Source organism: Rosa chinensis, chromosome 7 (assembly GCF_002994745.2).
Source record: "Rosa chinensis cultivar Old Blush chromosome 7, RchiOBHm-V2, whole genome shotgun sequence".
NCBI classification, from domain to species: Eukaryota; Viridiplantae; Streptophyta; class Magnoliopsida; order Rosales; family Rosaceae; genus Rosa; species Rosa chinensis.
The window spans coordinates 18751291-18767206 of NC_037094.1; the positions used below are offsets into that span (position 1 = coordinate 18751291).

Here is a 15916-nt window from a genome sequence, read left to right on the forward strand (position 1 = left end):
GAAGATTTCCACATAGTACTTGAAGATCAGAGTGGGAAGAAAGTACAAATGGGATCGGAGACTGATAAGCTGTATGATTTAATTAGGTTTCAGTAATTTCTGTTCTCAAGTTAGAAATATTTATGGGAACTTTAGGGGATGCAATCCCATTTTGATCAGTTTGAAGTAAGATTTGAAATGTTGTTTGACAGGGCAATCATGATGGGCCTGATGCTTCATACCAATGCAAAGCAACTGATTAAAGCACAAAATTACCGAGATGCATTGGAAATGCTCAGCATGGAGAAGGTTCGTTACTGGTGCCTTTTTGCAACTTATAGTTCCGTTCATATGCAATTTGCATGTTACATGGCTTGTCCATGCTTGTTACAGCAGCTTATGGCTCCTAATCTCAGTGGTTTGTATTTTCTTCCTTTTTTCATTTGTAGGAGGCTTTATCTCTATGCAATCCAAAGGTTATTGAGGTGAGTGAGTTACTTTATTGAAGACATTGTATTACTATAAAGTACATGTGGCCCTGTAACTTTGACAGTTAAACCATATCAATCTTCCTTTCATTTTCTTAGATTGGTTTCAATATGAGTGTACAACAATAGCGAACCTGATGTTGCAACTGACATTGCAAATTCTCTTGCTCCAGTGCTTGATAATCAAAATGGTCAAGTTGGAGGTCCTTCAACATCTAGTAATGCATCAGAGTGTGATGCAACAATAAAGTACATGTGGCCCTGTAACTTTGACAGTTAAACCATATCAATCTTCCTTTCATTTTCTTAGATTGGTTTCAATATGAGTGTACAACAATAGCGAACCTGATGTTGCAACTGACATTGCAAATTCTCGTGCTCCAGTGCTTGATAATCAAAATGGTTAAGTTGGAGGTCCTTCAACATCTAGTAATGCATCAGAGTGTGACGCAGAAATGGAAAGCGAACTTGCTGAAGAAAATGCATTAGAGTGTGATGCAGAATGGAAAGTGAATTTGCTGCAGAACTAGCACAAGGAGATGCTTTCACTGACCATGACATTGAAGTTACTAGAGAAGGTGAAGCTATAAGTGATTACTTGGCTCTACTGAATTCAGCTTGAACAAAGTAAATATCACTTTGCCAATAAGAATTGCGACTTTAACAACCATGCATGTGCATATATAATAGACAGTAGGTCATGGATCTAGTTACGGTGATGGTGTTCCAGATGATCAATGTCTTAATCCTGCGTTTTCCCAACTATCTCAAGACTAATATTAGTGCCATGTAGGTTATCTAACCTGCCTTCCACCATTTCTGGAATTATAGAAATGCATATTTGCTGCTTTTAAGTAAACGCGGTATAGACATGGTATAAACATTCTGATTTACTAGTATCAATTCAGGATATGATATCCATCTTGAAACATAATGGCAACAAGGTTATAGAGGACAATGAATGACTAGGTTTCTATAAACTTGTGAAAGGTGTAAAAGAATACAAGATTACATAAGGTTGGCTATCATTAGTATTTGCAAATTTTTTTCTGAATTTATAATGTTACTCGTTAGATTCATCATTGGAATGAGATCCACTTCCTGTGACCATAACTATCTGCTTAATTTCAGATCCTTCATCCTCAACCTAGGTTTCCCTGTAATCCTTGGGAAGCACATTATAAGTAATGGTCTGCCATACCGGTCTCTCTGCTTGGAATAATCTGTTGGTTGAAAGTAGCCCTTAGATTCACTAAATAGAGAGATAGAGGGGGGGAAGAGATAGAGGCTTAAGGATGCTTGCAAATTGTGGGACATTAAATTATAACTGCATACTTGCAAGTGGATATCTCTGTAATTGGACTAATCATAGCTCTCGCCTCTGAGCATACAAATCTCACCTGCAAAATGCATATAGAGTAAGGAGAAGAGGGATGGGTACAGAAAAATGAAAACTAAACAAAGTTAATAGCTTCATACCTCAGTCTCTTGAGGCTGGTTTGAAAGATCACAAGTGGTTCCGTTCGTATATTGAAGAGGACGATACCTGCGTGAAAAGAGCATTTTGATAATGAGAATGTGTCCATCAGGAACCTACACCAAATGCAAAATCCTTTTATTGGTTTTGAGATTCATAGAGATGCAGAGAGTAGGGGCAAGAGCAAGGAAAACAACTAGTGCTGCTTTTTACTTTAAATTGTCAATAGTGATTATCTGTATTTAAGAAAGATGGAACAGTTTCATTCACTCATTCAGAACATTCATCAAGCAGCGCTTATCAGTGATATGAAAATATATAATATTCCAAAACAACAAGTCACCAAGAAATGCCATTCTCAGTTATCTCCTCTATTGAAAGTTTCCATTTTATTTTATCGTAGCGTTCGACTTGTCTTACCTTTAATGTGCAGCAATGCAGAATGTCATGACAAATATCAGTATATATCTCTGAAATAAGCCTTCCCAAATGAAGCTCACTTGGCTAGGACTAATTAGTTTCTTCACTTAAAAGCCTCAACCAGCTGCTAACCACAAGCTTAATAGATGACAACTTAAAGGTAATAATAAAGCTAATTGGTCTGCAATTGACCATAGTCTTCAGATTTACGACGTTAGCTAGGGGCAAGAATAGCTGGAGTGCTTTCCACTTCAAGAGATTAATCTGCAATAGTTTAAGAATTCCAACATTAAAGCATGAAATCCCTGACGATAGAAGTTTTTCTGATTTTGCTTAAAGAACACTTACAGCACGAAACTCATCGAAACCAGGGGGTTTGTATGCACCAATCCAATCCGGCCGGATTCCCAAAACATTTAATTCCTAGGGAAAACCCCCTTAAAGATCACATATAGGGATGATATCTTCGTCGTGTAAATAATTAAGGACTAAAAAAACAGTTACCCTGCTTGCTCTTTATTACTACTACTATCCTGAAAACCAGGAACCGTCTTTGAAACTAACAAGAAAACTAGAATCATTATGGGTTTATTCATGTATACACCATGTAGCGAATTGTAGCCTAACCAGAACTCCTCCTTTGTATGAAACAAGCAGCAAAATTGGTATTTATGACATGTTTACTAACTTGGAATCGGAATGAAAATTGATGGAATGATTCCGGAATAAGAGAATTCCGTCGTTTACTTACATGTAAGGGAATCGGAATGGATGTGGGTCCCACATCCTTATCAGGAATCAATTCCTGTTGATTCCTGAATACTCAGGAATTTGATAACCTAGGGGGAGATGAGTTTAGGAATCAACCCACCCGGAATCAAGTTTTTATACCAAAAATACCCTAACATAATTTCAATAACACCAAATTACCCAACCCTAGAAATATATATACTATTGTCGACATCAGAAAACATCAACGACAAAAAAGAAATGGCTGGACTCGTTTGGTTAGTGACCGATCTTTGTCCTCTCTTCTCTGGTCTTCTCCTTCTTTCTTTTTTTCTTTCACTAATCTGGCATGATAGTTATTGAACAACTTAGAAGCAAGCTTTTTTTGAAAGAACGAAGCTAGAATTTTTATAGTTTTCCTTTAAATTTCAAAAGTCGAAAAAGGGTGTACATATTCTTGTCTGGTAATTTGCTTTTCATGATATATGATGTTTTTTCTTTCTTATTTGTGTGAAAGTTGTACCTATTATTGTGAGTTTACTTGAACCTTTTATGTCTAAAGTTGTTTGTGAAACTGTTTGTTTTTACCTTAGTCTTGTTGCTGTTGTTGTTTGTTTCGCATGTAGCTTTGTTCCTTTGTGGACATCTCCTCATCCACTTTCTATTTTGTATCATTATTTTTCTTCAATATGTTATGTTTCTATTAAAAAAATATTAACAAAAATAAAATATAAAGGATTTCATTGATTTGTTTAGATAAGAAGCTAACAGAGTTCACATTGTTTAGAAATGTGGATGTTGGATCAGAGCAAGATTGGTTTTATAATGATAAATTGACAATTGGTTTTGTTCCAAGGTCAGTTGTTAAGGATTAAGTCAGCTACATTCCAAGTTTTTATGTTTCAAGACCAAGAAAGTGCTTTCTCTTCTTTTTTATTTTTTTATTTTTATATGAAGCGGTGGAGATTGGTTTTATAATGATATATTGACAATTGGTTTTGTTCCAAGTTCAGTTGTTAAGAATTAAGACAACTACATTCCAAGTTTCTATGTTTCAAGACCAAGAAAGTGCTTTCTCTTTTATTTTATTTTATTTATATGAAGTGGTGGAGAGTTGTGTAGTGATCTTGTTTGGTTATAGTATAGCTCCTGATCCCCTCCTCTCCAATTCCTTGACCTTTTGAATTGAATTGCGGGATTTCAGTTTTGCCTTATTTTTGCTCATTTATGTAGTATTTTTTCATACTTATGAGTAGTTCAAATATGCTCTCATATTACACATATGCACATTGATATCTTGAATAATAAATTTTATGTAATGTAGATAAATGGCTCGTCTAAGTTTGTCCACAAAGAGAAGACTACTTGTCACCATAAATGCATTGCTTGCCTACCTTCGAGTACTATTTGCTGTATGTGCTGCAGGTTATGCCTATGTCAACTTAGCTGTAAAGAAACACCATCAACCAAGTCGACCCTTAGCCATAAGAGTCTTTAAACAAGTAGAGTACTTGTATACACTAGTTTATTGGAGTGATGCTATATGTATCGACCAACTACGAATGGATAGACAATCATTTCATAAGTTGTGTCGAATTCTCATCAATAAAGGCCAATTAAGACCATCCCGAAATGTGTCTATAGAGGAGATGGTAGCAATGTTCTTAAATATTCTTGCACACCACAAGAAGAATCGTAGCATAGCCTTGTATTTTACTAGGTCAGGGCGAACTGTTAGTAAATACTTTCATGAGTGTTTGAAAGCCATGATTCGATGCCAAGTAGAGTACTTGTATACTCTACCATGATCCTAAGTGGCGTGTGGATACTGGCTTCAAAAATGGTTACTTGCAGAAATTACAAGATATGATAGAAGCCAAACTTCCAAACTGTGGCATACTGGCAAATCCACACATTGAATCAAGAATAAAGACATTGAAAGAGAAATATGTTGCATTAAGCGAAGCATTATCTCAGAGTGGTTTTGGATGGAATGAAGAAGCAATGATGTTGGATTGTGAAAGAAGTGTATTCGATGAGTGGGCAAAGGTAAACTTTCTCCTTATTATATTTTGTCTTGTGTTTTTTCTATTTTGTATAACATTGAATAATATTGTCTTATGTTTTTTTTCTTTCTATTTTGCAGAACAAAAAGGATGCAAAAGGTTTGTATGGTAAACCATTTGAACATTATTATGCCCTTGGAGAGATCTATGGAAAAGATCGTGCAATGGGAACAAATGCTGGAAATGCTGAAGATGATGAAGAAGAAGTTAGGGAAGAGGATGCAAGCATGAATCAAGAGGGTGTACGAGCTGATGACTTTTTTGAACAAATGAACATGACTACTGATGGTGGATCTCAGTATAGGGGATCACAATTTCATGATTTATTCCGATTCCAAGTTAGTAAACGTGCCATTATTCAACTCTCAAGTTCTCAATAAGGCTGGGTCAAGTGATCATTTGACAATCTCTTCATTTCCTGAAACCTACTGATCCTCTTTAAGTGAAAAATTAGAATTATAACATGCCTCTTGGTAGCTTCTATCACAGAACCAAGACTCGAGTCTAGACTCTAGATAAATGCATTTTTCTTTCAGACATGCCTCATGATCTGTTATTAAAAGTTAATCCCAAGGTAAGGTAGACATCCAACTTCCAGTAACCGAGAGAAAACGGTAAATTTGACGCCAGAATCTTACTGTGAATACTGAAAGCATGGAAGTAAACCGAGACAATTGGTTTCAAATCAAAGTTGTCTTTAGAGTTTTTCTATTGGAACCTCCAAATTTACTCACTTGACCTCTATGCTTTTTACACCTCCTATCAAATTTTCAAATACTGAATTCACTCATTAAACCTCACTAAAGTTCCTCAAATAACCTCACTCATATAATTAATTTACAAACAAACTAAGATCTTTATAATAAAAAAACTCAGTCATTTCAATGATTTAATTACTCTATAAATCTTAATTACATCTCTATTACTTAATCAGATAACATAAATCTCTTATCCAATAAAAAAAAAATCAAACACAAGGTATTGAGTTTTAAAAATTAATAAAAATAAAATAACATGAACTATTATGTGATTTTTTTATCTACTTTTTCTTTTTTAGCTGTTAAAAAAAACAAGATTAATCATTTTTTCTTAATGTTTCTCTATTTTTTGTACCTCATGATTAATTATTTAAATATTTTTTATTTATTTTTATTTGCTAGCTCTTTTTTTCTTCTTCTTCTTTTTACAAATATAATAAATAGATTTAGATTTATGGCATAATACGATTTTTTTTGTTCTCCCTCACCAATATACGTTCAATATGCATATCATACATTTTTATCTTAATCATAGTTTTATTTCTTAATATATATATATATATATATATATATATATATATATGAATGCTTTAATGAGTACGTAGTGAAATTGGAAAATGAAAATAGATAGGGAAAATAAGGAAGAATGCAATCTAATATTATTGAATTGGAAAGTCTAGAGAAAATAAATATAACCATTTTTTGGGTATAATTATTGTCCCTAATATTCATTTTATAGTAGGTTATATATGTCATTTAATAATTCATAACAGAATGAGGTCAAGTGAGCAGATTTGGAGGTCCCAAATCCCAATAGAAACTCTCGTCTTTAACAAAACATATTTGTATCGACTAAAGTTCCCAGCCATGCACTGCCAACTAAAGTTCAACTTATTTACATGCAGCAGAACTCAAAACTTCATTTTTCTCTCTAACAATTAATTTATTACCTTTTCATATGTAGCTCCATTCCTATAGATCGATTGTTAAGACATCATTTTTGGGCAGCAGCCACAGTATTGTTTAGGGGTTACATGGATTTAGGATTAATTAGGATCCTAGCTCGTGAGAGGGAAAAGCATGAGTGCGCCGGGGTATCTAATAGATGCATGCTTCTTTTATGAAGGCATGTATGAGGTTTGAGTCGACCAAAATATCTGAGACCCTAATAAACATACTCATGGCATTTGTTTTAAGGACTTCTTAGAGAATAAAAAAAACCAATTAATACTGTTGTATAACTAAAGTAGCGAGCCTTTAGAGCTTCCAATCAGTCTAACGTTTGAATTTGACAATGCCTGTATTTAAAATTAAAATTCTTAGGAGATTTGGCTTATAATTAAAGGGATCCCACTATATTAATTCATGATATTACAAGAGCTAGTAGTACAAACATAATAAAACTTGAGACAATACTATTAAATTAAAACACATGCAAACATATAAAGTTAAACACATAACACCTATAAAAAACTAAAATTTGTCTGGGATCTTTATTCTTGAATTCGCAACTAGCTCTTGGGTCCTCACTTCTCACTTGTGTTGCTCTTCATTTTTTGCCGCTGCCTTCTTCAAGGCCTCCTCAGCCTTAAGCTGAGATTCTGTGGACTTCTTATCATGATGAGGGTCGTGTTGGTTGTGGATAGGGGGAGGGTTCTTGTAAGCCCCTTTGTTGCTGGTGGAGTTGGAGTGGTTTTGAGGATTATCCTGATTTCCGCGATTCATGATTTTCAATGTTCTAAAAGGAATAGTTAATGATGATAGATCGAAGACTACTATGCTTGATTCTTGATGCAATGAAAAGAGCTATTAGCTGTCCCTTTTTATAGCAAAAGTTAGGGGGTGGAGAGAATGAAAATACTGTGAGCCACATAAATGAAAATACTATGAGTTACAGAAATGAAAATACTATGAGGCAGGGCAAAGATGACAACGGTCTGGGATTGAAAATCTTACATGACAAGTTCAAAAGAGGCGGGTAGAAAGCACATTACTCATTCAAATCCGGTATCAGGACAAGCAAAATGAAGGTAATGCAGTAGTAGTAGGTCTGGATCACATGCATCAAGTTAACTCATTGCTTGACGGATTCAAAAGCAGGTACAAGTATAATTAAAGCCAGAATACATATATATGGATTCAATTCTACTATTGATCCAGATGGCCTATCTTGGTGACTCATCTATTATACTTGTATATTATAAACAAGGTAGTATATTTTTGGGAGAAAAAACAAAGTAATATATGGATGATAGATTCACAGTATGCATGACTGATGCACCCATGAATAGTGATATTTTATTGAAATCTCATTATTTATGCACTCTTTTTAGTTTGTGCAAATGTGATAATTTTTTCAAGCCCAAAGGTATAAGCCCATAAAAAATAAAATTAAAAAAACTTACCATGATATCACCCTATTAATTTCTTTATTTGCTATTCTACATTTAAACTTCGTTTAGTTCGCAGATGAGACAAGAAAAATTTATAAAGATAGAGCGGCGCTGATGTCACTCTTAAATTTGAGGGATGCTATGCGAAATTAAAATGAGTCTCGAGTTACTCTACCATTTAATTTAATTGAGACTAGGTCAATTACGTACAATTGAGACTAGGTCAATTACGTACTCCCTTGCTTGATGATACTTTGGTTTGGACTTTAACCTAAGGCGGATTCCAATCTATATGCATGAAAATTGAAAAAGACTAACTAAATAAAAAAATAAAAACTCATAGACTAACCAGCTGCATTCCACTATATATGAAAGAATAACAACAAAGAAAGCAGAGAAGAAGAAAAATGGTTCCAAGCATTTACAAAGTAACAGTAGTTGTAAACCTATGAAAAACAATATTGCCGCAAGGAGTAATGCTCCATTGAGCTTGAAACTCTAAACACACGCACATATAGTATGCAGAAAAGAAAAACACACATATATTTGGTTGAAAGTGAAAACCTAAAATGAAGTGTGAGTAGTAGTAAACTTAAGCTTATTAGAACGAAGTCATAGCTAGCTATGTGCTCTATCTATTAACATTTTGCAATTGTAGTATTTCAAATTATTCCTTGTTATTGTATGACCAACATAGGAATGACCGTGTAAAAAAAGAAAAAAAGAAAAGAAAAAAAATCTCTGGCACATGTAGAACCTCTAGACTAAAAGTACTTCTTGTAAATTGCTATCCTTTTCTGAATTAGTTTCAGGGATAAAAGTGAAACTGAAATTTACAATGAACATAATTGGTATAGATTGAAAAAAAACTGAAAGGGACTTTATGTTACCACTTTATAATCACAGTTAAACACAAGTACAAAAGCCCCATACATGTTAAGCACAAGCAAGATGGCCAAACAAAAAGAAAAAAGCACAAGCAAGACGTACAAACATGTGCATATATATATATATATATATATATATATATATATATATATATGATGTTTTCAAGAGTACTTGGATTACTCTAGCCTTGTGTTCTTCAAGTTATCGTTGGTATCCTGTTAATTAAATAAGACATTAAGCATAAGTTTCTCGCTCGTATATTTATTTAATCAATGCTAGAGTCATGATAAATCTTTTGCAATTACTTCGTTCTGCAACTGACATGTTCACAATAATTCTAACAGTTTAGTAATTGACCTGGAAAACACCACCAGATCGAGCAAGAAGAGTTATATGGAAGGAGGAGGAGATGAGCTAAACGTAAATAGCTGCTCTTCCTTCACTTGCTTTTATATGGAAGAAGAAGGAGGAGAGCCAAGCAGTCACATTTTTGTTTTGTTGGAAACTAACGGGTATAGTACCTAGTATCACATTAAAGCATGAAATCCCTGACGGTAGAAGTTTTTCTGATTTTGCTTAAAGAACACAGCACGAAACTCATCCAAACCGGGGGCTTTGTATACGCCAATCCAATCTGGCTGGATTCCCAAAACCTTTAATTCCTAGGGGAAACCCCCTTAAAGATCACATATAGGGATGATACCTTCGTTGTGTAAATAAGGACTGAAAAACTGTTACACTGCTTGCTCTTTATTACTACTAACTAGAATCATTATGGGTTTATTCATGTATGAACCATGTAGCGGATTGTAGCCTAACCAGAACTCCTCCTTTGTATGAAACAAGCCGCAAAAGTGGTATTTATTCAACTCTCAAGTTCTCAATAAGGCAGGGTTCCAAGTGAATTTGACAATCTCTTCATCTCCTGAAACCTACTGATCCTCTTTAAGTGAAAAATTAGAATTATAACATGCCTCTTGGCAGCTTCTATCACAGAACCAAGACCCGAGTATAGCCTCTAGATAAATGCATTTTTCTTTCAGACATGCCCTATGAACTGTTATTAAAAGTTAAAGTCATAAGGTAGACATCCAACTTCCAGTAACCAAGAGGAAACGGTAAATTTGACTCCAGAATCTTACTATGAATACTGTAAGCATGGAAGTAAACCTTGCATAATCTGCTATTATGGATCTCCACCTGGTTACTAATTCAACTCGATCATTTCCAAAATTTTTGATGGCATCAAGTAATGACTGCAAGTTATGACGAATTAATGTTTCAGTTTTTCCTTTTTTTTTTCCCTTTTAAATTTTCTTCTTTGATTCAGTTGCCTATCCGAAAACCTAATTGGCCATGCTATTTTTTTTTTCCCTCTGTCAAGCACCAACTGTACACAAAAGATAATCTGAAAACAGGAAACTTACATCTCCAGCTCACTTTGTGATGCAGGACAAGTAGCAAAAGAACTGCAATACTAGGGTTTATTTGCAGCAGTCTCGATTGTTAGAAAGAAAAGGGTTTTAGAATAAGAAACTTAGGGATAAAACTACCAGCATCACACCAGTAGGGTTTCTAGGCATCACACCCAGAGAACTTAGGCATCACACCTAAGGTTAGGTTGCATCACACAAACCTGGAGAGAAGCAACAGCTTTCAATTTTTATTAACTCAATTCTGAAAATAAAAGACTACAAAGGCCTCTATATATAGGGAGGCTAAGATAATTCCAGAATAACTAGGAATATCCCTATGCTTAAAAGAATCCTAAAGAAATAATCCTAATAATAATAAGAATCCTAATAATAAAAGCCTAGATTTATTTGAACTACTTTCCAAATCTTGACTTCAAATATTCTGCTTGTATTCTTCATCACTTTGTGAACATTTAAATCCATCAGAAGTACTACTTGAAGCCTCCTTTATATATATTGAAATCACCAGATATCCAACAGGTGCAGTTCTGGCAATAGCAGCTGCCTCAAGACGCTCCTGGAGTTGAAAACCGCAAAACCAATAATTGGTTCACAGAAGAAAGAAGCTCCAAAGAAGAAGATGCATTCAACCAAAACCCCTACAAGTATGCAGAAACAAAAGGTATCAAGGTTGATAGTAATCTCCAGGAAGTTCAGAAATAAAATGATAGATTTCTAAAAAGAAATTCAAACCATAAATGATTAACATGATAACCTTTCCTCTCAAGAAATCAAGATATGACATGAGAAGAATGCTGAATACTCAGCACAAGTGGACAGAGAATGGCGCATTTGTATGCAGATGTAACCCTTTACATAAGTTCATGCCTTTACCGGCCAATTGCAGCATTTCAATTCAAAAGCTGCAATTGAAACTTGTAAAGAAATACCTGATTGGGGAAGAAGCATCCTTGCTTGCATAAGGTATGTTAGAGACACCAAAATGGTTGGAAGGGGAGAAAAAAAAAGGAAGATCCTATGAAGGTGCAGGGCCACTTAGTCTAACCATTGTGTCTATTTAACAATGAGACCAACTTGTTCGAATACACAGCCACATCAAACCGTATGACCTTTATACTATGATGTGAAATTTGAGATTGATGTTGTACATATACTGACCCAAGAATAAGGGAAAAGAAGATGTTTCCATGAACAAGAAAGAAAAAGATGTCGACTCCAATTGGATTACAGCATAACGAATTAACTAGCATAGGAATATGAGGAATAGAATATGATAAGCGATTAGTAATCTATCACGTATATGTAATTCATCATCACTAATGCTTCATTACAAGCATTAATTTCTAAATTAGTGTGTTCACTGAACTTTGATAAGGAGCATTCATTTATGCATACACCGTTTACATAATTAGTGTGTTCACTGAACTTTGATAAGGAGCATTCATTTATGCATACACGGTTTACATAATGCATTAGCCATTCAGCTTCATTTTTGAAAACCAATGTTTTGCAGAAGCTTTGAGTTCAAGATCGATTAACACTGAAAAGGGTTGGCCTGTTACAAATTCTCGAACTTCTACCCGATAAAGACCATTCCCTAAAATTCCATATGGTCCTCAAGACTCGAGGTCAACTACATATAATAGAATCAATAACCAAAAAATAATACACATCAAATCAAAAGCGAACCTGTAGAGACTTGATAGCAGCAAAATAAAACATTCAGTTGTGGAGGATCTGCACAATGTCAAAAGAGAAGGGGATGAGGCAAAAACAAAACAGAGGTATTTTAGAATACCTCATTGGTAAGAGAATTTTTTTCTTTTTCTTTTTTCTTTTGGGTTTTGGAGTTTAAGGAACAAACACCACAACTTGGTTTCGAAGAAGGTAACATGCATCCACAAAAGGCAGCAAAGCAAAAAAAAAAAAAAAAAAAAAAAAAAAAAAAAAAATATATATATATATATATATATATATATATATATATATATATAGCCTCAAACTTGGACTGTGACTAACCTCGAAACTTCCTGTGTGTCTGGGTGATTCTTCTTCTTCAGAGTAAGATCAAAGGCTCAAAATCGATCAACCCAATGGGATGATTGGGTTTCATCGAATAGTCTCGGTGATTCTCCTTCCTCAAGTTCTGGTTCGAAGTGGTGCAATACAGACTCATGAGATAGCCAGTAGCTTCACAACTTCGTGGTTTTGATGAAGAAGATGCCGACCCTAAAAAGTGGTAGTAATAGCAATAGCAATTGAAATAATAGAGGCAGCAGGGATATATACCAAGAATTCCAGTATAATAAGAGAGAGGCACATCCATCTCATACAAAAAAATATGTTTGATTGGATAATATTTTGAGACCAAATTCATTCATGTCACTCAGATAGAAAATAAAAATCAAAACCAAACTCTACAACTCTACAGTTACGCATTCGAGCTACATACTATTCAAGACTAAATAGATAAGTAATGATTGAGACCTACTGGAGCGAAAAATAAACAGCTCCTTTCTTACTTCTTAGCAAATTCTAGTACGGCCAGCACCCTAGTTCATCTTAGGCCACATGGAATTGCAGAGGTTTTCAAGTTTTCTCATCTCATCCTCACAATTTTCACATTCAGCAAGTTTGTTCTCATTCATCAAGCCATCGCATAACCGTTTCAACTGCATCTACAATTTTTGTCTCGTCCACTTCGTTCAAATTTGGGATGTTAGAAACTGTGTCCATCGTGTTGGATGCATAATCTTTCAATGCAAGCTTAGCCTCCATTTTCTTCTTATTCTCCCGATCCTCTTACTTGTACTTCTCTGCCTCCTTTACCATCTTCTCAACTTCTTCCTGTGATAGCCTGCCTTTGTGGTTATTGGTGAGTGTAATCTGGCTCCTATTCCGGGTTGATTTTTCCTCGGCAGAGACAACCATAATACCGTCGGCATCAATCTCAAAGCAAAGGGTGATCTGAGATGTTTCCCTTGGAGCAGGACGGATGCCATTCAGCTTAAATGTACCCAACAATCTGTTATCTTTAGCTACTGCGCTTTCACCCTCGTACACTTTAAATTTCATGCATACTTGTCCCGTTCCGACATTTGTCACAACTTTTTCTTTCTTAGTAGGGATGGTAGTGTTTCTTGAGACGACAACATTCATCTCTCCATTAAATCGCTCTGCACCAAGGGAAAATGGTGTGACATCCAACAAGAGCAAGTCCTGAACCTTCTCGATATTTTCTCCACCGTTCAAAATTACAGCTTGAATAGAAGCACCATATGCAACTGCTTCATCAGGATTGATACTTTTGCAAAGCTCCTTGCCATCAAATAAGTCTTGCAATAGCTGTTGTACCTTGGGAATTCTTGTAGATCCACCAACAAGAACAACATCATGAACAATGCTCTTGTCCATTTTTGCATCTCTCAAACATTGCTTCACAGGCTCCATACATTTGGTAAATAGATCCAAGTTGATCTCTTCAAATTTTGCTCTCGTTATAGTCGAGTGAAAGTCAATACCTTCGAATAAAGAATCAATCTCAATGGTGGTTTGCGTAGTGGAAGAAAGAGTTCTCTTTGCTCTCTCACAAGATGTTCTCAATCTTCTTAGTGCTTTGGGGTTATTACTAATGTCCTTTTCGTGCTTCTTGCGAAACTCTTGTACTAAATAGTTCACCATTCTATTATCAAAATCTTCACCCCCAAGATGAGTATCACCAGCTGTAGCTTTCACCTCAAAAATACCTTCTTCAATTTTAAGAAGGGAAACATCAAAAGTACCACCACCAAGATCAAAAATAAGAACGTTTTTTCCAGCAGTATTAGTGCCTTTTCTATCCAGACCGTAGGCAATGGCTGCAGCTGTTGGCTCGTTAATAATACGAATAACATTCATTCCTGCAATTACACCGGCATCCTTTGTAGCCTGACGTTGTAAGTCATTAAAGTATGCTGGGACAGTGATAACGACATTCTTTACCGTTGATCCGATGTAGGCCTCTGCTATTTCACGCATCTTATTGAGAACCATTGCAGATATCTCCTCAGCGGCAAATTGCTTTTTTTCATTCTTATAATTGATCATAATCATGGGTTTGTCCCCAATTCCGCGAACCTCAAAAGGCCATAATTTCATGTCATTTTTGACATTTTCATCACTAAATCTTCTTCCAATCAAGCGCTTTGCATCTAAAGAAAAACATAAAAAGTTAATATAAGTAACAAGTATGAAGAACAATAATGTACATCAAACGATTCAACATCACACTAATGAAACTACCATATTATATTTATGATAGAAAATATGAAGAACTTACCAAAAACTGTGTTGAAGGGGTTCGTTGAAACTTGGTTCTTGGCGGCATCACCAATTAAACGCCTAGTGTTTGTAAAAGCAACATATGACGGTGTTATTCTGTTGCCCTGATCATTGGTTATGATTTCAACGCGCCCGTGTTGCCAAACACCAACACATGAGTAAGTTGTTCCAAGATCGATTCCAATAGCTGGACCTTCGCCTTTTGCCGCCATAGCCATTGACATTTATTCGAGTACGTTTACAAAGATATACTACACTATATATGGAATAATTGATGATTCAGTTTGATTCAGTTTGGGTCTCAATATAGCAAAAGGAATACTTTTTCACCAAACAAAGGAATCTGATTGCCATTAGGAATCAAAGCAACGTCCTTGAAACAAACAATTATTATTATTAGGGTCATTACTCATTATTATTATTATTATAAAATTTTTGTGTGTGTGTGGACTAAATGAAAAAGAGAGGAATTGGTGACAAGTCAATATAAGTCTATTAGGATTAGGTATAGAAAACACAATCAAACTAGGACGATATCACACAGCAAAGGAGTTTGGCCTATACGATGAGCCGAAGTATTTCTTTGCTTCATGCTTGAGGGTTTACAAGTGTTATCCTCACTAAATGAAATAGATCAGACCTATCTTGCTTAGACCGCTGCCTTTCTATGCGCAGGCAATCCAACTTTTTATAAATGACATACCGTCCATCAAAAGCCAGAAGTAACACCAAAGAAAGAAGGAAAAAATGATCTCTTTAGAGAACCAGACCAAAAGAAATGATCTCTATAAAGAAACTTAGAAGAACAAAAGAAGAACCCAGCTATCTTTTGCAACCAGGTATTGGATACTTGCACAGCAATGATGAACACAAACCTGCCATAATTCACCAAAACATATTTGTGCAAAAGGTTCTCATCGATATCGATCAGAAATTTATAGCCATTGATTTCAGACTCAGGC

General features: G+C 35.1%; 2 protein-coding genes across 2 annotated transcripts; one reads left to right on the forward strand and one right to left on the reverse strand.

The window, feature by feature from the left end:
- The first annotated feature begins 201 nt into the window (after positions 1–201).
- Positions 202–5539, forward strand: LOC112175603. Its single transcript, XM_040511358.1, has 4 exons — positions 202–288; positions 429–464; positions 4948–5142; positions 5240–5539. The coding sequence occupies exons 1-4, from the start codon at positions 202–204 to the stop codon at positions 5537–5539; spliced, it is 618 nt and encodes a 205-aa protein (XP_040367292.1).
- A 7541-nt stretch (positions 5540–13080) lies between these two features.
- Positions 13081–15166, reverse strand: LOC112177538 (heat shock cognate 70 kDa protein-like). The gene is made up of 2 exons (XM_040510131.1): positions 14953–15166; positions 13081–14824 (listed from the first exon to the last, which is right to left on the reverse strand). The coding sequence occupies exons 1-2, from the start codon at positions 15164–15166 to the stop codon at positions 13437–13439; spliced, it is 1602 nt and encodes a 533-aa protein (XP_040366065.1). The 3' UTR covers positions 13081–13436.
- Between the last annotated feature and the right edge of the window lie 750 nt (positions 15167–15916).

Coding starts and splice junctions, on each gene's coding strand:
- LOC112175603 (XM_040511358.1), top strand. CDS start 202: ATGGGCCTGATGCTTCATACCAATGCAAAGCAACTGATTAAAGCACAA. Junction 465..4,947: donor GCAATCCAAAGGTTATTGAG/GTGAGTGAGTTA, acceptor GGTTACTTGCAG/AAATTACAAGATATGATAGA. Junction 5,143..5,239: donor TATTCGATGAGTGGGCAAAG/GTAAACTTTCTC, acceptor TCTATTTTGCAG/AACAAAAAGGATGCAAAAGG.
- LOC112177538 (XM_040510131.1), bottom strand. CDS start 15,166: ATGGCGGCAAAAGGCGAAGGTCCAGCTATTGGAATCGATCTTGGAACA. Junction 14,825..14,952: donor CCCCTTCAACACAGTTTTTG/GTAAGTTCTTCA, acceptor GTTTTTCTTTAG/ATGCAAAGCGCTTGATTGGA.